Genomic DNA, 23,809 nt, shown 5'->3' on the forward strand with positions numbered 1-23,809 from the left:
TTAGCTCAACGTAATTAAGAGTCATCAAATTGTCAATTAAGCCGTATTAATGTTCGTTGGGCCAGTAGTAGCTGGAAGTATTCAAGAGTAATAGCAATTAAAATTGAGCTCATGATACATAAACTGGTGGCGCAATAACACCAAGTATTCAAAATTAGTACCAATATGTCAATTGGGCGGATTTAAAGTTCATTGGGTCAATAGTGAATAAAAAAGATTAATCGTGATGTCAATTATACTCACAATAAATCGATTGGTTGGAAATTAGCGAAAAATAACCAAGCATCATCACAATTTCAATTAAGCCGCATTAAAATTAGTTGGGACAAAAGAGTAATAACAATGTACAATGTAAACCGAGCTCTTAAAAGACCAATTGGTTGAATATAAAGTCGATTCGATTAATAGTAGCTTAAAGTAATAAAGCGAGTAATTATAATGTCAATAAACATCATATATTTTTTAATAGATGAAATATTCGATCAAAGTAATCATAGAGTCATCACAATATCAATTACGCTGAATTAAAGTTCATTGGATCAAATATAACTTGGAGTAATAACAAGAGTAATAATAATATCAACTGAGTTCATTATCGATCACTTGGTGTAAAATAACACAAAGTAATCAAAAGAGTAGCCGAAATGTCAATTACGTCGAATTAAAGTCCTCCGGAATAGAAGTTACTCGAAGTAATCCAAAGAGTAATAATAATGCGGATAGAGATCACAAACGAAATTTTGGAGTATAATAACACGCAGTAAAAGATAAATTGACCAAAATGTCAGTTAGGCCAAAAATAAAGTGGACTGAATTAATAGTAACTAAAAGTAATCAAAAGAGTAATCATAATGTCAATAGTCATAATAAAAATTCAATTTGTTGAATATTAAATCAAAGTAACAAAAGAGTCATCAACATGCCAGTAAGATTGAATTAAAGTTTGTTGGCTCAAAAATAACCTGAAGTAATAAAAAAAATAATAAGAGTGTCAACTGAGTTTATCATACTTAAATTGGAGGTATAATAACACGAAGTAATAAAAAGTAGCCAAAATGTCTATTAGGCGCGCATTAAAGTCCATTTGGTCAATTGTAACTCAAAGTAGTAAAAAAGTCATCGTAGTGTCAATTGAGAAAATAATAAATAATTTTGTAAAATATTAGCCCGAAATAATCAAAACAATCATCGTAATATTAGTGAGGCTGAATTAGAGTCATCTGGATCAAAATTAACCCGAAGTAATCAAAATAGTAATAATAATTTGAATTGAGCTCACAACCGATGAATTGTTGTTGTAATTGCATGATGTAAACAAAGGAGTCGCCAAAATACTAGTTGGGCTCAATATAAGTTTGAATTAATAGTAACTCAAAGTAATCGAAAAATATACATAATATCAATGAACATTCTATAATAATTCAATTATTTGAATATTAAATCATGGTAATCAAATGAGTAATCACAATGTCCATTGGGCTGAATTCAAGTCCATTGACTCAAAAGTAACTTGAAGTAATTAAGATTAATATTAATCTGATTAGAGCTTATAGTAGATCAATTGGCACTAGTATTTCGAAATTATCAACAGATTCACTAAAGTGTGAATTAGGCCAATAGTAAAACAAATTAAGCGAAAGTAGTCATCACGTCAGTTGAGCTCATAATAAGCTATTTTGCTAAATATTAGCTTAAAGTAACCAAAATGTTCATCACAATGTAAACTAAACCAAATGAAAGTCCACTGGGTCATTAGTAACTCGAAGTAATCAACAGAGTAATATGAATGGTAATTTGGGTCATATTAGATGAGTTGGTCGTGTAATGGCTTGAACTAATAAAAAGTCGCCAAAATGTCAATTAGGGCGAATTAATGTCTATTTGGTCAAAAGTAACTAAAAGTAATCAAAAGAGTAATCATAATGTCACTTGGGCTCATAATAAATCAATTGGTTCAAGATTAGCTCAAAGTAATGAGTCATAAAAATGTCAATTTGACCGAATTTAAGTTCATTTGTGAAAAATAAATGTAACTAAAGTCAAATAGTAATAATAATGTGAATTGAGCTCATGGCTTATCCATTAGTTATATAATAACTCAAAGTAATCAAGGGAGTCTGCAAGATGTCATTTAGGCTGACATAAAGTCTAGTGAGTTCATAGTACTCGAGTAATCAAAATACTGATCAAAACGTCGGTTGAACTCGAAACAAATCAATTGTTTGATTCGCTGGAAATAATCAAATGTCATCAAGATGTTAGTTTGGCCAAATCAAAGTCTGAAAGAGTAATTATGATTTGACTTGGGCTCATAAGAATCAGTTTATTTTTGCTCAAAGTAATCACAAGGGTTGTCATGATGTCAATTAGGCCGAATAAAACTTCATTCGGTGAATAGTAAGTGAAAGTAATAAAAAGAGTGATCATGATGGTGTCCGAGCTGAGAATAAATCGCTTGTTGATATAAAAACTCAAAGTCATAAAGAGTGAGGAATATGTTAATTAGATTAAAAAAAAGTCATGGTGATTAATTTGAGTTACTAGTGACCCACTAGTAACTCAAATTAATCACCATGTCATAAAACATATTAACTCAGTTTTGTGACTAATATATCGTGTAAAGATAAAAAATTACCACTAAGTTAACTGGGCTAATTTAATGTCAATTGTGGAATTAAGAACACGGAGTAATGGAAGAAGTAATCAATGTCTTAGCTCAAGTTATATGACGTCGCATTTGTCAATAATAAATCAAACTAATCGACTGAGTAATGAAAATGTTTGCTGCTCTACATTTCTTCGCATTAATATAGCTATATAACCAAAAAGTAAGCAGAATGTCAAATGAGCTTCTACCAAGTCATATTTTTACCAATAATTCGTCAAAGCATTTGACAGAGTACTTCATAATGCTTGTTGAACTTGTATCATGCAGATTGTGTTATTAATAGGTCGAAATGATTAGAAGTGGAAGCCATACCTACACTAAACTTGAAATAATATCAGTCCGTCAATATTAGCGCGAAGTTATAAAAAAAGTTATTATAAATTGCAATAGTACTTGTATCATCTGAATTTTACCTAGTTGTCTTGTAATTGTCTAGTAATAAAAAAGATGAAACAAAACGTCCATTTAACTTCAATATATTCGAGGGCGCCGCAATAACTCGAGGTAACAAAAAAAGAAAACCGTTTAAAACTCCTTGTAACGCCGCATTAGAGCGCAGCTCTTGAGGAGGAGGAGGGGAAGGTGCGGAGAGGAAGCTTTGCCTTTTCTTCCTCTCCTGCTCGCCTTCCTAATTGTCTAGTAATAAAAAAGATGAAACAAAACGTCCATTTAACTTCAATATATTCGAGGGCGCCGCAATAACTCGAGGTAACAAAAAAAGAAAGCCGTTTACAACTCCTTGTAACGCCGCATTAGAGCGCAGCTCTTGAGGAGGAGGAGGGGAAGGTGCGGAGAGGAAGCTTTGCCTTTTCTTCCTCTCCTGCTCGCCTTCCATTTAGGAGAAATTTTCCGCCAAACTTGGCGGGGAAATTTTTTCGCTAGATCTAAAGGGGAAAATTTTCCACTAAATCTAGCGGGGAATATTTCCCGCTAAATTTAGCGGGGAATTCTTTTTGCTGTCTTTAGTGGAGAAAATTTTGCGCTGAATTTAGCGGAAAATTTCACGCTAGATTTAGCGGAGAAAATTTGTAGTGCCAAAGCGCGACACTTATTGTGGTGGCTCACGCAACGTCGGGAGCTAATAGGGAATTTTCGTAGATCGTTTCTGCTGTCCCGCAATGCTCTCCGCAACCAGCTACGCTAGCCGGAACTCTACAGTCAATGCCATTGGCGCGCAGGCGCAGTAACGGCTTTTCCGTTGTGGAGGGCTTAGCGGAGGGGGAAACGCGGCCTACAAAAACTCCCTATTGACGTTTTAAGCGTGCGGCACGAGCAGCACCGACGGGACCGAGCTGCGGGCTCGAGCAGAACAGCACGAGACTAGCAGCGTTCGACGGTGAAGCAGGGCGGTCTCAGCGGAGCCCCCTTTTGATGATCTTTTTCACTTTTATAGACCCTTTTCGGTATCCCGACTGGCAACTTTGGTCACTATCATCATCTGAAAAATGGCATATGTGCTATACTAATGGCGGCCTTCTGTTTAGTGATGAAAGAGAAGTTGAAGATGCTCCTAAGCAGATGATTCGATGCCTATACATTCTACATGTTAGCGCGACATGAAGCAGGAATCGGATGCAAGAGCTGCGTAAGCGTTCATTTCTAATTCAAACCCAGTCAATCTGTTAGTAGCACACACTCCGCTTCAAAGCCCCTTGATGTATAGAATTTTATCAAGGCGTCTATGTGAACTGGCACTTCGTTCTGACTGGTTGCATCTTTTTCGCCATCGACACTCAAGAGAGATTTAAAAAGAAATGGTCAGTGACTCGCGCATTCTCATTTACCGTTGTCTTGCGAAAGTGACGGTGCCCCATACAGTACTGCAGACCACAGGTTCATCGCCGCCATTAGTACGGTAAAAGTTAAACTGCCATTTGAGTCACCAGATGGCACTGAATTCCGGAAAGGGTGTATTGCGGTTATAAAGATCAGTTTGTTATACTGCATCGACGGACGTCTTTCCTGAACCCCACAATTTTTCCGCTAAATTTAGCGGGGAAAATATTCCTCTAGATTTAGTGGGGAAAATGTTAAGCTAGATTTAGTGGGGAAAATTTTCCGCTAAATTTAGCAGAGAAAATTTCCGCTAGATTTAGCGGGGAAAGTTTATCCAAACTTAGCGAGGGAAACTTTTCTGGTAGATTTAGCGGGAAAAAGTTCCCGCTAAAGTTAGCGGGGAAAATTTTCTGCTACATTTAGCGGGGAAAATGTTCCACTAGATTAAGCGGGGAAAATGTTCCGCTAGACTTGGCGGGGCAAATTTTCCGCTCAATCTAGCTGGGGAAATTTTCCGCTAGATTTAGCGGGGAAAAATTTACGCTAGATTTAGCGGGAAACAATTTTCCGCTAGATTTAGCGGGGAAAATTTTCCGCTAGATTTAGCGGGAAAAGTTTTCCACTAGATTAAGCGGGGAAACTTTTCCGCTAGACTTGGCGGGGCAAATTTTCCGCTACATCTAGCTGGGAAATTTTCCGCTAGATTTAGAAGGGAAAGCGTTACGTTAGATTTAGCGGGGAAAATTTTCCGCTAGATTTAGCGGGGAAGCTTTTCCGTTAGACATTGCGGGGCAAATTTTTCGCTAAATCTAGCTGGGAAAAGTTTCCGCTAGATTTAGCGCGGAAAACTTTCAGCTAGATTTAGGGGGGAAAATTTTTCCGCTAGACTTAGCGGGGAAAATTTTCCGCTAGATTTAGCGGGAAAATTTTCCACTAGATTAAGGGGGGAAACGTTTCAGCTAGACTTGGCGGGGCAAATTTTCCGCTAAATCTAGCTGGGGAAATTTTCCGCTAGATTTAGCGGGGAAAATTTTACGCTAGATATAGCGGGGAAAATATTCCGCCAGATTTAGCGGGAAAAATTTTCCACTAGATTAAGCGGGGAAACTTTTCTGCAAGACTTAGCGGGGCAAATTTTCCGCGACATCTAGCTGGAAAATTTTTTCGCTAGATTTAGCGGGGAAACCTTTACGCTAGATTTAGCGGGAAACAATTTTCCACTAAATTTAGTGGGAAAAATTTTACACTAGTATTAGCGGGGAAAATTTTCCGCAAGACTTAGCGATGAAAATTTTCCGCTAAATCTAGCTGGTAAATTGTTCCGTTAGATTTAGCGGGGAAAATATTCCGCTAGATTTAGCGGGAAAAATTTTCCACTAGATTAAGCGGGGAGACTTTTCCGCTAGACGGCGGGAAAAATTTTCCGCTAAATCTAGCTGGGAAATTTTTCCGCTAAATTTAGCGGGGAAAATTTTCCGCCAGATTTAGCGGGGAAAATTTTCCGCCAGATTTAGCGGGAAAAATTTTCCACTAGATTTAGCGGGGAAGCTTTTCCGCTAGACTTTGCGGGGCAAATTTTTCGCTAAATCTAGCTGGGGAAATTTTCCGCTAGATTTAGCGGGGAAAATTTTACGCTAGACTTAGCGGGGAAAATTTTCCGCCAGATTTAGCGGGAAAAATTTTCCACTAGATTAAGCGGGGAAACTTTTCCGCAAGACTTAGCGGGGCAAATTTTCCGCTACATCTAGCTGGAAAATTTTTCCGCTAGATTTAGCGGGAAAACCTTTACGCTAGATTTAGCGGCAAACAATTTTCCTCTAAATTTAGTGGGAAAAATTTTACACTAGTATTAGCGGGGAAAATTTTCCGCAAGACTTAGCGGGGTAAATTTTCCGCTAAATCTAGCTGGTAAATTGTTCCGCTAGATTTAGCGGGGAAAATATTCCGCTACATTTAGCGGGAAAAATTTTCCACTAGGTTAAGCGGGGAGACTTTTCCGCTAGATGGCGGGAAACATTTTCCACTAAATCTAGCTGGGAAATTTTTCCGCTAAATTTAGCGGGAAAATTTTCCGCCAGATTTAGCGGGAAAACTTTTCCACTAGATTTAGCGGGGAAGCTTTTCCGCTAGACATTGCGGGGCAAATTTTTCGCTAAATCTAGCTGGGAACATTTTCTGCTAGATTTAGCGAGAAAAAATTTTCCGCTCAATTTAGTGGGAAAAATTTTACACTAAATTTAGCGGGGAAAATTTTCCGCAAAACTTAGCGGGGAAAATTTTCCGCTAAATCTAGCTGGTAAATTGTTCCGCTAGATTTAGCGGGGAAATTTTTCCACTAGATTTAGCGGGGAAACTTTTCCGATAGGTCTTGCGGGGCAAAGTTTTCGCTAAATCTAGCTCTGAAAACTTTCCGCTAGTTTTAGCGGGGAAAAAATTTTCCGCTAAATTAAGCACGAAGAATTTTACACTAGATTTAGCGTGGAAAATTTTCTGCTAGACTTAGCGGAAAATTTTTCCACTAGACTCTGCGGGGCAAATATTTCGTTAAATCTAGCTGGGAAAACATTTCTATAGATTTAGCAGGGAAAGTTTTCCGCTAGATTTAGCGGGGATATTTTTCCGCTAAATTTAGCGGGGAAATTTACCCATCATTCACCGCGTGGTTACGCCGACGGCGACGCCGCTTAAGCCGGAGACGGGTGCCTAAGAGCTGCGCTCTAAAAAGAGTAAACCAACATATCAGTTAAGCCTCGTCAATAGTGGGACTAGTAACTCAAAGTAATCACATTAGTGATCAAATTCTCAATTGCCCCCCCAAAATTCTAATTGTATAAGCAATTGTTCTAAGTTACCAAATGTGTAAGCGAAACACGACCACTGAACACAATAAGTGCATATATATATATTCTGGATTAAATTGACTGACCCCGGGATTAAATTGTGTGGCGCTTGGATTAAATTGTATGGCGCTTGGATTAAATTGACTGACCCCGGGATTAAATTGGTCGTCGCTTGGATTAAAATGAGCGGGAAAACCTGTAGAAGCTCGGCATTCAGCGTCAGCTTTCTGGCTTCCGCAATGTTTTGGTCACGCATGCCTGCGCATTGACACTTGCGTCAGCAAGGGCAGAAAGCTCGCGCTGAAGGCGGAGGTTTTAGTCTCAGCTTAAAGGGGCCCTGCAATCATATTTAAGCGTCTGCATTTTTTTCGGGTTCCACGTCTCTTGGGGTTCGGGCAAGCCAGCGAGCACGGAGAGAGTAACTAAATATCAGTGAGTCATATTTTATCCGGACGACGCGGAAACCTCCTCCACCTACGAGGGCGACCCGCGTAGCCGAAAGCGCGCAGTATGTGACATCTTTGGTCCTGGGCTTACTAGGTCAAAGCCGCTAAAAGCTTTTTTTTTTTTTTTTGTCGAGGAACTCCTCGACAAAAAAAAAAAAAAAAAGCTTTTAGCTTTTTTTTTTTGTCGAGGAGTCGACAAACTCTACTTTGTCGAGATACAAAATATAAGGGTCGCGAACCGTTTCAATTATGCATGAAAGTAGTTTTTGTACAGTATTTAGATCAGAAAAGAAACAAATACAGTTTATAAAGTACGGAAACAAGAAAAGACCCGTCGACAAACCCGTCATCAAGCTGCGGAAAAAACGGCGCATACTAGAAAGGGGGCTAGTGGGATGAGGCTCTGACGAACGGCGAGCGTAAAAAGGTCCCGGATGTACGCGGCGGCGCTGCGGTCGTGTACCGGCTCGAGGATCCGACCGGTTCTGAGCGTTCCGAAGGCTTTCGGAGCGGGCTTGGCTGGCGATTTGGCCCTTTGGCGGTATGGCAGCGCGAAGTGGCTCCCGTTCTGAACTGATCTTTACCCCGTGTTTGCTGCCGTTTGTGGCCAATTAAGTGTTATGCCGAATTAGTCTTTAATCGCGCAGCAAATGCGATGCGAGCCGCCCTGGCCGCCTGCTTCATACAGCCTATCCAACACGTGCTTTAGTGGCACCTTCTCGAGCCACCGACCCGGAGTGCGGCAGCCGTGAGCGCTCGATGAGCTCACTACTCCTCCTCTAGTTGATGGCCACTCAAGCCAGGACCTACGACATCATGAAGGAGGTTATTTTTTGCTTGTTTTTGTAATTCTAGTTTGCCTATAACTTTTAAAATAAAACGAAATTTGAGACAAGAAAAGTTTCTTTAAGTTACTACGTTAAGTGCGCTCAGGTTCGGTGCGAATTAGAAACCAGTCAAAATGTTGTTGCAGTGCCTCTTTAAGGGTGAACGGAGTTTATATTGCACCCACGCCCATACTTGATCCGCGCTCGTTTTCTTAAGGCATCTCCAGTGAGGCATGATAGTACCTTCTCTCTTCGGAAATGCCACAGAAGGTTGTTCACGAGTATGGACTCTGGTCATAGCTGACTGTTCAGTCAAAGATGAAGCCACCGACTAATTCGTTTGGAAACTACCGCGGAGTCTGCATGCTATGCCCTACTCCGCGCAGTGCTGGAAATGCGACATTCATGTAACGTACCGCCAGATCCTCGGCAACGAAGGGTGAACGTTAATTCTGAGCATGAATTCTTTGAATCACTCGCAAAACATTAAAAGACATTTGCACTCTGTAACGCGAAATTAGAGCGCAGCTCTTGAGGTATTTTGATTTTGCGACATACGGAGGCGGCGATAGGCCAAAGCCGCGTTTCATGAAGCTATGGCCTGTGACGTCCCATAATGCAACGCGCGCAGTGTTGCATTAGGTGACGTCACAGACCGACACACCAATTCTATTTCTTCGCAAAAATTAGCGGGGAAGGTAAATCGGTGTGTAAGTATGTGACGTGCCATAATGCATCACTGTGCGCGTTGCATTCTGAGACTCTTGTGTACATTTGCGGAAAAAGGTGCTCTTGGGGCTTTTCCCTTCCCCTTATTCGTTCGCTTTTTCTTTCTATTTGTCCAAGTTTTGTAAAATAAAATTTCAGCTGTGTTTGAAACCTCTGCGTGTGTGTGTCGTGACCTGCAGTGTCGCTTTTTTTTTTAATCATGTAGCTTTATATTCGATGGTTTTATTGCCGTGTTTTATTATTTTGTTCTCATCCTTCAGGGTTCTTGTTCGTCTGATAATTGTTCTATCATATCCCATTTGGGTTTTTCACCGAGCCCCTTAAAGTAATCTTTTCAACCCGTTACAGGGGTTCAGAATAGTACAGACATTCAGCCCGTGCGTCGGGTAATGTTATACTTGCTAGTTTAATAATTTCAACAATCGGATTGTTTTTTGCTATGGCTGAATTTTAAGCTTGTTCTGCAAATTATTTAGCAGTTGAATACCAGCGGAAAGAACATGCTGTGGAAGTCTCTTTGATACCAGAGACAGGTAATTTGACCTTTTTAGCAGGCTGTCAAGCGAACTCTAACCCGAGCCAGAAACCGGACCAAAACCGTTATTTTGCCCGAGCGGAACAAAAAACGAAAACCAATGAACCTGAACCAAAAACGAACAGCCATCTTGTGTGGTTGTTTTCGGTTGATTGGAAAACGGTTTGGCGAAACTGAAAGCCCGAGTCAGTGTTTATAATCTTTCTGCTCATCAAATGCATATTCGGAGAGCAAGTCGTCTGCTTCTTGCGCTGAAGTTGCGGTCACGTCAGAACGACGCCGAACTCTTATTGGCCGATTAAAAAAAAAAAGATGGCGGGTAGATTTCAAGGCATGTAGCATTGAACTCTACCCACTATTCTTTCAAACAAGGTCAATCAGTGCTCGGCGTCACTCTGATGTCACAGTAACCCCTGCGCAAGAAACAGACGACTTGCTCTCCGCATAGCGCTGGGCCACCGTGCTATATAACGCGCACTACAGCGATACCTGATAGCGGAGCGGACCGCATCAAATAGCTGAGCGGGTCGCAGCGGATAGCAGTCCGGGCAGCATAGGATAGCGGAGCAGGCTACATATGGATGGAGGACGGGGCCGTAGAGGGTAGTGGTGCGGACCGCATGGGCATCGCATATCCGAGTGGGTCACGGATCAGGTAGCGGAACGGGCAGCATAGTTTAGTGGAGCGGACTGCATCGCATAGCTGAACGGGGAATCCCGGAGAGAAGCTCACCCGAGAAAAGCTCACCGATTTCTTTTTCTTCTTTTCATATGGAGATTTTTGGATTCTGCTTAACATATATCAATTTATTATTAATAAAATTCGTCAGCTTTGTAAAAGAAGAAAATGTCCTTTTTAGTAATATTTGTGAAGCTTATTGCGTATATTGCTCCCAAATTGATAATTGCGAGCGAGTGTTTTCTGCAGTTTACTCTAGGCAACGGAAGCCTAACTGAGAACTTTATGAACTTGAAGAACAGGAAAAAGATCGAAAACTTAATATAATCTGCCTAAAACCCAAAAAGCAAAACTGTAAATGCCAAAAATCCGAAAGTGCATACGCAACAACGCGGTGCCTGAAATTATCTTTGAAGCTTTTGTTAACCTCTAAATACAGGATAGAACGGTCGCAGGATATTGAGGTTTCTCTTTTCCACGGACAAGCTCGCTTTCTAGCCATTGGTGCTGGTGTTTCCACGCGTTGCTTCTGTGGGATAGCGCCATTCTACGGCGAGCCACCTTCAGGGCTGCACTCTGACACCGTTGTTACTAGGAGTGTTTTTTTTTTTGTTTTTTTTTTTGATTATTTAGGGAAAGTTGAACGACTCAATATCAGAATTGCTTCAGATGCGTCGTTCTGCCTCCCCGGCGGTGACGTTTCCTTTTATCGTGTCGCAGAAATGGCGAAGAGTGGTCCCGGCTCCGGCACACCTTCCAGAAGCCCCTGATGCAGCAGAATTCCATGGCAGTGTACATGCCCGTTCTACAGGATGTCACGTGGGACGTGGCTAACCTTATTCGCAAAACGCGGCACAGAACGAGCCTCGAAATGCGAGACTTTCTGACTGAGTTGTACAGGTGGGCGCTGGAGTGTAAGTGTCCTCGTTTCATTCCTCGAGCGAGATGAAGCAAGAATTTCTTTTTATTAACCTTAGCGGTTTGATTTCACAGTCGTTTTAATTTTAATTTAAAATTAATCACCGTGTTTTGGTATCACGTCAACTAAATAAAAGATATATATATATTCGGGTGCCCCTCAGAACATGATTTTGACATTCAAAATATGTGTTTTGTAGATAAAGCTCGCATGACATATGTATATAGAAGTTATTCAAAAGCTAAGTTAACGAGAACTCTCACAGGTGCCTTATCTCTCCTCTTGTTCGAAGTTCTCGCTAGGATCGCAGCAGCAGACAGCAGCTTTCTCACACAGCCGTTAGATGGCACATTGCGGCAGACCCTCGCAATTTCAGTTGTAGTACAGCTACGCTCACGGAAACATAACCAAATGTGGAAGTGCGTCGAGTTATCAGGAATTTTTTTATCTAAGTGGCGCCTCACCAGTCAAATTTTATCGTCAACTTGTTCAGGTGTACGGTGCTAATGTCATAAAATGGAAACGTGACAAATAAAAACATGAAACTCGAAATGAAAAACGACAACGCCCGACCACATGTAGCCAACAGCATGCGTGAATTGTTATGTTGCTTCCGGGGTGGAGGTACTGGAGCATACTCTCTACAGCCCCGACTTGGAATCCACTGATATTTATCTCTTCAGATTGTTGAAGAAGCAACTGACCGGTAGGCGACTCACAAGCGATGCGGAAGTTTAGCAAGCCGTCCTTACGAGGCTTCACTTGGACTTAGCATAGACTTTTATGCCGGCATATCCTTGGTGTGCCGTTGGAACAAGCATTAGGAGAAGCATGGTGAATATGTAGGAAAGTAATGTGTACCAGTGACGTACTAGAGTGTATCAGCATATCTGCCCTTGAAATAAAGTATGTTCTCGAGAGCTCTTGTTACCTGACATTTGGAATAACCCTACAACCATGCATATACAGCACAAGCTGGAAACCCAGCTGATGTGCATAAAGTTAGCAGGCACCTCATGGATTGGTAGCTGCACGACCAGTAATAACTATTGCCTGTATTCAATATCTTTATTCTTGTTATTCGGCTTCATCGAATGCATCTGCTGAAACAAAAAAAAAAGTCACCTTCATAGCAGAGTTGCGAGTCTTTGCGCACTTGCAGCCGTGCGGAGCAGTGAGACAAAAATAATTTATTTTTACCAGTCATCACGAGATGAATTGTCATCATTCATGATTCATTGCACGAATTCCACCAATCTGGCAACATGATCCTGTGGCGCTGTTGGTGGTGCCAGATTAAAATTCCTCGATTAAAGGGACCCTGCATGCTTCTTACAAGTCCCGATACTTTTTGAAGAGCGCACTGTGTCACGGTACGGTTTGAAATGTACTTCCACATTTGTGTTGCTTGTGTTTACTTATAAATATATCATCAAGAAATTTTATGCCAGGTACGGGAGTGCTGGCCCTCAACACTCGCCTGGGGTGCCTGGAGGGCAAGCTGTCCCTGGACTCTGAGCAGCAGCGGCTCGTTGAGGCTGCCTCCGAGACGCATCGCATCATAATGCTGACCGAGAACGGCCTGCCTTTCTGGAAGTTCTGGGACACTCCGGCCTACAAGAGACTTGTCAAATCGCAGGATTTCATGGCCGGGTAAGTCGACGGCTCTCACCCGACTTCCCGGCTTATATGCGGGAATGAAACATACTCCATTCAACCCTAAGCTGACAGTGCGATGGAAGCTACGTTCTCAGTGGTCAATTTACGGTCCAAAGAGGACGCAATTTGGTAAGACAGAAAACTGCAACTCTTTTAGACATGACTGGAGCTGGTTTTTTCATGTTTTCTCATGTAAATTTGCGTGCTGCTTGGCTATTCTATTTGACATTACCCGAAAGCAAAACTAAAAGCGGCTCAGTTGCATTTCAACCAAATAAGATATAACTCCTGCACGGCGGTATTTTCTTAGTGTTGTGATCTGATTGTATAGGTTTGTTTTTTCAAGCTTTCACATATATTTGATAGTGGACATCGTTATGTATTCCTCTACACTGTTTGCAAAACAGATATTTGTATATTTAGTTGCGCAAATATAAGAGTTCTATTTTTCTCATTGAATATTTTAGTACTTGTCTATTGGGCGCAGGATATAGTAAAGCATTCCGTTGACCCACTGTCTTGTATGCGTTCCTTTGTTCTTTTTGTCAGCGCAGAATAGTAAACAAGTACCTAGGCCAGGCGAAGGAGAAAGTTCGCACAGACATTCCGGAAGAAAAAAAGACTGTCTTGGAAAAGTTCCTGTCAAATCCGGAAACCGACATCAAGGGTGTCTTCACCATGATTCTGGACATGTTCCTCGCCGGTATAGACACGGTGAGTTCATTTAGCAGTCCTATATATAATAATTGATGAACGCTTATATCCTTCTTCAGTCATTGATGAAGGCCTACAAAACAACATAAAACTAAAAACACGAAATAATAAAAAGAAAAACATATGAGTTTACCATTTTGGATACAAAGGTTGATTTTTCGAAGTTGGGTTTCTTTCTTTGCCCACGTTATCCGTGCGAAGTAAACAAGCTTACATCTTTTGTGCTGCATTGGAATGTCATTTTGTTGTTTTGAAGGCCCTTCCAGTGAAATCCTTCTGCCATAAGTGACGTTTTCGTGTTGAATGAGCCTGCACGTGTAGGCAAAGTACTTCGAGACACAGTAAGCTAGTACTCCGACTGGGTCATCGAAATTCTGCTTCCTCACGTTGAAATGCCATAGGGGTTACTAAGAGCCAGGTTTTTGCGGCAACTGAAAACTAGCGAAGAGTGCTCCTGTGTTGTGCATGGTGTCCCATAAAAAAATTACAGTTTCTCTTCTCAATCGCAAATGTAGCACTAGCAGTCCGGACCAGATATCAATGTTTCAAAACGAACCGTTATTTTATTTGAAAGTTATCAGAACTTTTTCAGAAATTTTCGATGGGTAAATCCTCGCTGACCAAGCCCAGCAATACATGGGGCTGAATTGCGTAAACTACCGGAAATGGGTCCCATTTTCATATTGAACATTTATGAAAAACAAAAACACTTATAACTTTGAAATAAGATCACGGTCAATCCTAAAGTTTTTGTATCTGCTCCAGACCGTTCACGTTTGCAAGCGGTCCGTGCATTTCGGCGGAAACAAAGTGCTTTTGCGGTGAAATATAATCACTGCATTTTTATTTTCGGGGGCACGATGTATTTGCTTGGCGCTTAAAAGGATACTTCAACGAAATTTGAAATATACCCGTCGTGTTCAAAAATAAATTGAATATGATCCACAATATCCGGAAATGACAATCGCACGTCTTTATCTTGAGCCTGGTGGCAGTATTTTTCGTCATAAATGGCCCACTCTGGCAAGCGCTCGGAGATGAGCCAGCGGAGAGCATTTGACATCCAACGCAATCGTGACGGAGTTGGTCTCGGGGAGAACAAAGCTACGGCGAGGCTGACGCCGAGAGGATGGCCTAGTCGTTCCAGCCACCGAAGCGGCTGCTTTTGTACGAATTTTGAGCGACGGGTTCATCTTCACTAATCTTGTAAGGGGACAATAGCGACTTCTGGGTCACACAAAAGGGATTCTCGGGAAGAGTGGAGTTCCTGCTTCGCCTCTTCTCTCTTCGTGGCTCGAGGCGAGACAGTTGCCGTCACTACCTCTCAAGGTCCCTAGACCGGCATTACAAAAGAGGCGTTATCGACATCCACCAGGTGCTCGTTGTTAATCGTTTAAGTTGTTTCGAAATTGCTTTTCGTGACTTCTTTAACAATATATTGTTGTGTTCTATGTGATACTGCTTTTTTGAACACATATAGACCAAAAAAATGAGCGCCAGAATTTCGTTGTAGTCTTCCTTTAAAGTTACGGCTGGAACACGATCTGTGGCTACAAGCGCTTTTCACAAGACTTCAAAACGATGGTTAATAATTAAATAATTAATTAATAAGGTATTTGTTGTTCTTTTTGTTTTTACGGTCAGAGCCCTGAGGCATTACAACAACAAAACAAAAAGAGGAAGGGAGGCGGTTATAACGGAAAAAAGTAAACAAACAAGAAAATCATGAAGCACCTCCTTGTATTTTGTTTACAGCATTTCTAAAATAAACATGATTCAGAGTTTAGGCAATAGATGTGGAAAGGTGATCCCCATCAATAGACATAAGAGGTCTGAATATTTTACAGTATTCATTATGGGACAACTTGGGGTTCTTAAGGTCTAAACGGACAGAGGGCAACAAAGAGATGTGCGGTGAACGCCGGCAATCTACAATTTCAAAAATCAGCTTTTTAAGATTGGAATGAACAAAAATAGAATAAAAATAATCTATTTTTTTAAATGCACAAAAATTTACATTAACTTTAAAGTTTGATGACTTTTTAGAAGTGCGTGCTCTCACTTCGTGAGCGATCGTTTGGTTGAATAGTGCTTTCGACGGATGCGTTTGCGATATCGTAGGCAACGTGCAAGTGCTATTTATGGCAAACGTTAGACGTGCTGCCAAGTTCGGAAAGAAAAAAATACGCTCAAGAAACGCGTGCAAAAGAAGCTCTGATGCCATAAAATGTTGTTCAAAACATAAGGTGCACACGAAAGGTCGGTAAGTTTTCAATTACATGCGCGTATACCGACACGAGCAAGGACACGGAAGCTGCCAGCATTTCCATCTTTCGTTCGTGAGGTAAAAAGGCTCAAGCTATCTGTAAACTAAATTATCATCTCTCAAATACAGCAAATTTGATGAAGTAACATTGTATGTGACAGATGAGGCCAACTTCAACCATACGGAAGTGCGGCTCCGGAGTTTTGTGCGAGCATTTTTGACATTCATCGTTAAAACATGCCGTGCTTTTGAACTATTTTAAAATTATTTTAAAATTATCTCGAAAAGCAATGATTTCGGAACTTCAAGAGTATGTGTTACAAGAGTATTGGTTGTAAAGCGTCGGTTCTCACGAAGTCTTTCATTCGCTTCCTCCACCAAATCGTCATTTACCGCGCCCACTGCTCCGCACTGCATCACAAACCCTCTGGTGTCGTTCATTATACATTCCACACCATCTTTGCACAATTCCCTTGCGCTTTGTATTTAGTCCACGAATTTCACAAATTTATTTGTATTTTTATGTTCTGTAAGATATGATATTTGTTGCACTCGAAAATCTGATCACGGCCAAGGCTTCGCAGGCGGCGGTCCGTACCATCGACTTATACGCAGAAATATTGAATAGTAGAAGTTCATAGACAAGCATTTACTGTTAGAGAAAGTTCTGTTTGCGAAATTCTGCTTGTCCTTTGTCTGTTTTCACACTTTTTTTAGGTTCTAGACGCAATAGCAACTCGCGCTCATTGCAACAATACTCCAGCAGGGTGTGAACAATGGATAAAGTGACTGGACTGCGCTTGCGCGGCTCAAGGACTATGTTTGGGAAACTTAAGCGCAAACGGCACTTGCATTCTAGGTGCTCAAACGTAGTTGGACGGCTTGATTATGTTAAAATGATCTGCTGATTGCTCGATGTTAGCAAAAGAAAGCCCGGAGGACAGCTTGTCAGATATGTAGAGATGGTGCGTTTTGACTCGGAACCCGCGCACGATGTAAGTTGAATGTGTTTCCGATGTGTCACACAAATTGTTCTGGTCATTTTTTGTCAGTTTGCTCCGCGTGAAGTGACTCAATCGCTGTGCTAATAAAGCTTTGGTGCCTGTTCTGAGAAAACTCAGACTTTGTATCATACGAGGGGCTTACATAGAATAGGCTCACGTTAAATAAAGCTCACATTTAATAGTTCAAATGTGATCTTGGAGTCCTGTTTTTGGAAGTGTTTATGAATCCATCGGTCGAGGCACTTCAACAGATTTCCTGGGATGCACAGCAATATACAACTTCTACCCACAGTGGAAGTTTTCGCGTCTTAACCTTTCTTCAAGTTCTGACGTTTATTCATTTCCCTGAAAAAAAAAGAAATATTAAATTGTTTTACACATTCTACCCATTTGGTATCCCATATAAAGCGAGAGAACGAAGTACCTCACAACAGGAATGCGCATCACTTTTTCAGCCGCAAATATTTCGACCATTTCTTCCGTCTGGTAATATAGATTTTTACGCTGAAGTCTCTCGCGATCCCATCCTGTTTAAAGGCGTCCTTGCATAATGTGCTTTCGTGCATTTTAAATTTCATAATTGCAATCTCGATGCTTTCATTCTGGAGAAAAGGCAGGCTGATTATAACGTTTACTTAAACTCCCAGAATCACTAGAAGCCTGAAAACCGGGGCCGCCCTGCTAATATATCATATTGGAGACAGTCTGCAGAGAGTGTGTGAAGCGTGCTGTACGACGATCATGTAACATTGGTCAGGCAGACACTGCCCGCACACATGTTCGAAGCATACGTATGTATAAAAGCAAACATGATTGGAACATGCCTGAGACGTGTCCGCGGATGATTCTGTCATCATGGCTGCGAAACTCTGTGTCTTTTGTATGATCTATGCGCCATATGATTATGGTCTCTGGAAGGAGTCTCCGACTGGTGTGTTTATCGCGTCCAAAAAAGTGGTCCCCCGATTTCCGCCTGATGGCGTCATAGAAGTGTCACGCTGTCGCCGGTCGCGATCCTGGCGGTGTCCCAGCAGTGATGGTGGATGTAGCAGACGCCTGTTCTGCTGCAGGTCGCTCTCTGGTGTGAGAGTCCAGGGAAGCCTCAGCAGTCAGCAGTTGGGACGCCATGGCGGCAGCGAGAATCGCGTTCACTCGTGCTTTTTGCCAGCATTTCTTCGACCAACTGCCAGGATCGCGACATCCGACAGCCTGCCACTTCGGCTTCTGTGACGTCATTTGTAGCCACTTCGGGACCACATTTGATGTATGGGCAGCGTAGGATGCTAAACACACCAGTCGGAGACCCGATCCAGGCACCATAGTGTGATTGCGGCTTTATGTGCAAAAGAAGGAAAACTGACCCGAGTTTCTTGTACAAACACACGAGAAATTGTGTGCTATAGGAAGGATTTAATAAAATATAAAAAAACTGCCTTTGTATCAGACTTTGACACGTGTGTATGTTCAAACAAAACACTTCTGACAAGCGCACCCATTTTTTTTTCCAATAATAAATGACATTTAACGACGAAGGGAGATACATATGCGGAGAGCAAGTCGTCTGCTTCTTGCGCAGGGCAACGTTATTTCATTAGGTCAGTTACGGAACTGCTGATACACGCAAGCAGTACCCCTCCCCCCCCCCTTCACTCACCATGACTCGCCTCCCGTCGTTCGAAGCGCCGGACGACTCCTACGGTAACTGTAGTGTATTCTATGGAATACGTAAGTTTCGAAGCCACAGCGTCTAGATGGCGTTCCAGCTCTGCTCTATGGAACACACAGTTATGAAACGAAAATCTAGATGGCGCTTCGAACGACGGGAGGCGGACTGAAGTGAGTGAGGGGGGTACCCTCTTTAACGGGAGTTCCACACCTGAGGTAATCTGGTAACGTTGGCACAGGGGTTGCGGTGACGTCAGAACGACGTCGAGCTCTGATTGGCTTTGATTGGAAGGATAGCGGGTAGACCTCAATGCTAGATAAGTGTACCCAATATATATATATTTTGTTTTTGTTACAATCACCCAATAAGTGTTTAGCGTTCTGGCATCATCGCAACCCCTGTGCAAGAAGCAGACGAACTTGCGCGCGGCATTGAAAACTAAAAGCATATTTAGTAGTCAACCACCTGTTCGTTTTCAACGGCTTTTGTAGCCACTTGATCACTGACAGAAGAGCAGGACGTGCTGTGCCCCAAGCATCTCATTAGCTCAGCCGATGAGATTAGAAGCCTGAACATGACAAGCCACTTCTCGTGTTTCTTAAACTCTCAGTGATTAGAGGGAGGGAACATTATATCAAAAGGGGTGGGGGGGGGGGGGGGAGAAGTGAGAGAGCTTTGAAGGTGAAAGGAATAGTTGGGAAAATAGCGGTCGGCAGAATGAGACCGATACTCTACGCAGTAAGAGTGGCTAATTAAAGGGACACTTGCATTGTATTTATACTTGCCAAGGTTTTTATTGGAACATGACCCATAAGTGCCCAACTACCCAGAGCACAATTTGCGGCTCGAAGTTCCTTTTCTTTCCGCCCGAAAGAAACCGGTCGTGAATTGGCCGGTTTCAGTAATGCTCACTCTCTTTTCCATGGTCATGTATTGTACATGCTAATGTGTAAAAATTATATTTAAAAAAAATAAAAAAAGTACATGCATTACGTCATTCTCAATATGGTGACGTGCCGCGGACTGGACGACGCGACGGCCGCTCACGACGGACCAACGTTGCGACAGACGTGGGGTCGCTAATTTGGAACTGTCGTTCGTGATACGGGTCAATCGATCAACGTCGCGATGAAGGCGAGATGGCTCATGATTACAAACTGGTGTCAGCGCGCCAAAAATGCAGACAACGGGGTAATAGAGAGGACGAGCGCCGAACTTCAACTGAACGTTTAAAGAAAAGGAAACACCGAGGTAAACAACCACAACGTCATAGCGTCAACACGTGCTCACAAAGTTTTATATTTCGTGTGTAAATACACCGATGGTTGATGGGCACAATTTTTACCCTCCTTTCGTATCTCACAGGCTTCCAGCAATGCCCTCGCAGTTTTGTCAGCCCCTTTGCCCAAAATCATGACACTACCAAATGTGACACAATGTAAAAGAAGGTGCCGTTCAGTGGTGGACCGCAGCGAAAGTTCATATTCGCGTGCTCGATCACTGACACATCGGCCAGTTTGGCCGATGTAAACTCGGGCACAGTTCAGCGAAATACGATAGACCACCCTGACTACACACTTTACGTATTTTTACTGATTTGCCGCTCATTTGTTGTCTCTCCCACCTCTCAACCACTCTTGGGCATAGTTGCGACATCTTACTGGGCGCCGAAAAGACAACAGTTACATCGTGCGCCAGGCCGTTCAACCAGCCTCCCAAAGCTCTCTTAGAGTATAGTGGCAAGGCTTCTCTAGGGCCACCAGCAGACACGATGATTCGAGGGCCCTCTTAGCTAGTTTCGGGTGCGAAGAATCAAAAGACAAGAGTCCCTTCTTAGTGCGAGGTTGATAGAGCCAACACGCATGGTGCTCACTGTACTTAAATTTTAGGTCAAGAAACCGCAAGAATATGGCGTCTTGGCATTCATGTGTAAACTTTAGTCGCCCAGCATGTGGCCTGAAAACATCCATAACTGAATTTACAACTTTATCATTCGACGCCCCCACGGGCCTTTTGATTGCCATCAGGTAATTGTCAACAAATCGAAATACCATACTAACACTACTCGCATCCAAATTCTTGCTAATGGTTTGGTCAATCTTCGCCAATAGGAATGTCGCAAAGCACTGGAGCTACGCACGCGCCTATCGAAATTACTTCTTTTTATTAGTAATACACGTCTTCAAACAGAATGAATGTCGGCTAAAGGTAACCCGAGCAGTTCCGAGGAGCCATCGAATCCCACACCGCCAGTATTCTGGAGCTTGACCACACCATTATTGTCAATGCATCCACGCGAAGAGGCCACCGCTAGTATTCTGGAGCTTTTCGACCTCACCCTTATTGTCTATGCACTCACGCACCCACGCGAAAAGGCCATTGAGGGGAAAAGATTAAAACAAATAAACTACGTCGGTAAAGAACGCAGCTGCATTCGCGTGTGTACCGGAATTCAAGTACTTCACCACCGCCTGTCAGTTTCGTACCAAAAATGGGTCACTAAGTTGCAGGGTAGTTAATTGCTTCAGAAGGTAATGGCTCACCAACCGCTTCCATGTCTCTCTTTCGGTGACAATAGTCCTAAAAGGTGAACCCTCTTTATGGCTTCTAGCCGTAAAAAAGACTTCCAGGTACCCAACTTTTCTTTTCTTTATGTCCCTCGCCAGGTTGCACAACTCAAGGCCGTCGCATAATCTCAAAGCGGCGCTCCTAAAGGAATCATGAAATGACCTTTTTACTTCTGTCAAACAACTTTTACAATAAACCTTCAATGTTTCCTGAACGCCGAACAGCCATACGTCCTGGTTTCGGTTTATTAACTTCTACACAACAAATTATTGAAATATTGAGTTCTTCTTCCGGCGAAGAGTCCAGTTCCTCGTCGGAATCGGACGACAAGGAGTGGCGACTCCAATGTATGGTATGTTCCGAGCATACACGGATGACCTGACTTTAGACCTGGGGTCCCTCAAATTGATGAGCCTGCACCAAGTGCTTCGACGTGGTTGCTCGAATGGCAAGCGGTGAAACTGCAGCCGTTTTTTCTAAAGCTCCGGACTGTAATTCGGGCACTTGCAACGAGCGCGTTAGCTACGACTCGGTCTGTTGTGACCGGAGCGACCGGAACAACCTCTCTGCGCCTCGCGTACACACCCTTACAACCACTGTACGAAGCGCAGCAGGTCGTCAGCACGACAGCCGCTTCAGCGGCATCGCTGAAAAGAAGGGGACGCGCTGTCACTCACTGGCGTAGCAGAAAATGCAGTTTTCAGCCGGCTCAAGCTTTATTAATTTCTATTTTGTCAGAATAGGCTCGTAGGGCACAGTGTATGAAAAAAGAAAAGAAAAAGATGCAGTGTACGATGTCTTGGACCATCCCGACGATCAATTTTCTCGGGTGATGAAAACAAGTCAAAATTCGCATTCTTTATACACGCCTTTAAATAGAGTACGCACCAGTAGTACCTTCAACTTGAGCACACGCATGGAATGCGCAACATAAGAAATCCGGGCAATGTTCAAGGACACAAAAGCTAAGAAAACACCACTGTACTCGAAGTAAACAAAGACGACGGCACGAGCGTTTCTGCTGTCTCGAGAGTGCCGCCAAAACATTGCGGCACGAGTAGATGAATCTTCCCTTCAAGAACGTGCTGGGTTGTCATCGCGATACACGAAGAAAATTCCGTCAAGGATAGCGCTCTACACGGAAGGATGAGCTTCCACCACGCCGACCACGTCAACGATCACCCCGGATGCCATGTTTTTCAGCAGAGAGCGGGAACCGCGAAACGGCGCAGGCGCAGTCTTATCTTATCTTTCTCTTGCTTCGTTTTACAACTAAATAGATGACGCATAGCTCCCAGCATTATAAAATTTGCAATTTCCGTCCCGTCGCGAATTGTTCAACAAAATATGGATCAGAATATTCTTTAACAAAACTTTGAAGAAACATTCTCCTGCCACTTATTGTTTACGATCGCGGTGCTGGTGAGGTAGGCTCTAATCTAATAGGCGACTTAGATTTAGCTGGCGTGCATTGGCACCGCGGATGCATCGCAGTACAAAGAAGTCCGCTTTTCTTTTAAAAGTTCCATAGCGAAAAAAAAATTTTTTTTTCCTCTTTATTATTGTGTTTTGGTTTTCTTTTCACACTTTTTACGACATGCAGTAACTGAAATTCGATTTCAAAATCGTTTCATGGTCCCTTTAACTTTTTTGGGGTCGAGAGGCGTCGGTTTGAAGTTCTTAAAAACATTGGCCCAAGACGTAGTTCCAAACATGTCCTGGCTCGTAATAAATAGCTGCGCATGACTTAGTCCCGTACATGTTCTGGTGCATTTATGCCCCAGGACATGTTTGGGACCACATCTTGTCCCGCTATTTCTAAGAACTTTAAACCGACGTCTCTGGACCCAAAGAAAGCTAAGAGGTGTGCTTAAACAAGAAGGGGATAACGTTTTTGAGCACGTGCTGACGCTATGACGGTGTGGTTGTTTAACTCGGTGCTTTCATTAAACGTTCAAATGAAGTTCGGCGCCCGTCCTGTCCATTCCTCCTTTTCTGTTCGTATTGTTTGCGCGCTAGTGCCAGTTTGTAGTCAATCGATCTTCAAGCGCAGAACATCGAGCGGAAGGGATAAAAGTGCGACACAGTCGCACAGCAAACGATACACGCAAGTTCGTCGTTGTCATCGTCTGTTTCACACGCCGGAGAAGCGGAGAAAAAAAAAAGAAATACCTTTACAAATCTTTGTAATGGCGAAAATAAGCGCAGCCCTTGAGGTGGGGGAGGAGAGGGTACGAAGGGGAGGGTATGACCCTCCTCCTCCTCCTTCCCCTCCCCTCCTACTCTTCTCCTAGTTTCCTCCTCTTTCTTCTCCTGCTCTCCCCTGTTCCTCCTCCTCTTCCCTCCTCCTCCTCCCGTCCCCTCCTCCTCTCCTCCTGCTGCTTAACATGTTCATGGGTGACGTGACACGAAGTCGTGACGTCGTTTTCCCCGCTAAATTTAGCGGGGAAACTGAATTGCTGTCGAGGTCACGTTACGTCAATTTCCCCGCTAAATTTAGCGGGGAGACGTCC

The 23,809-nt window shown here is 42.7% G+C and overlaps 1 protein-coding gene across 1 annotated transcript in view; it reads left to right on the plus strand.

Moving 5' to 3' along the window:
* Positions 1–23,809, plus strand: part of LOC8036952 (cytochrome P450 302a1, mitochondrial) — a 104,989-nt gene that overhangs the window by 52,126 nt on the left and 29,054 nt on the right. The window contains exons 4-6 of the mRNA XM_029973376.4: positions 11,221–11,414; positions 12,871–13,072; positions 13,633–13,792. Coding sequence (XP_029829236.3) covers positions 11,221–11,414; positions 12,871–13,072; positions 13,633–13,792 — 556 coding nt within the window. The remainder of the gene's footprint in view (positions 1–11,220; positions 11,415–12,870; positions 13,073–13,632; positions 13,793–23,809) is intronic.

The sequence above is a fragment of the Ixodes scapularis genome, unplaced genomic scaffold (genome assembly GCF_016920785.2).
Source record: "Ixodes scapularis isolate PalLabHiFi unplaced genomic scaffold, ASM1692078v2 PGA_scaffold2__306_contigs__length_199485367, whole genome shotgun sequence".
In the NCBI taxonomy this organism is placed as follows: Eukaryota; Metazoa; Arthropoda; class Arachnida; order Ixodida; family Ixodidae; genus Ixodes; species Ixodes scapularis.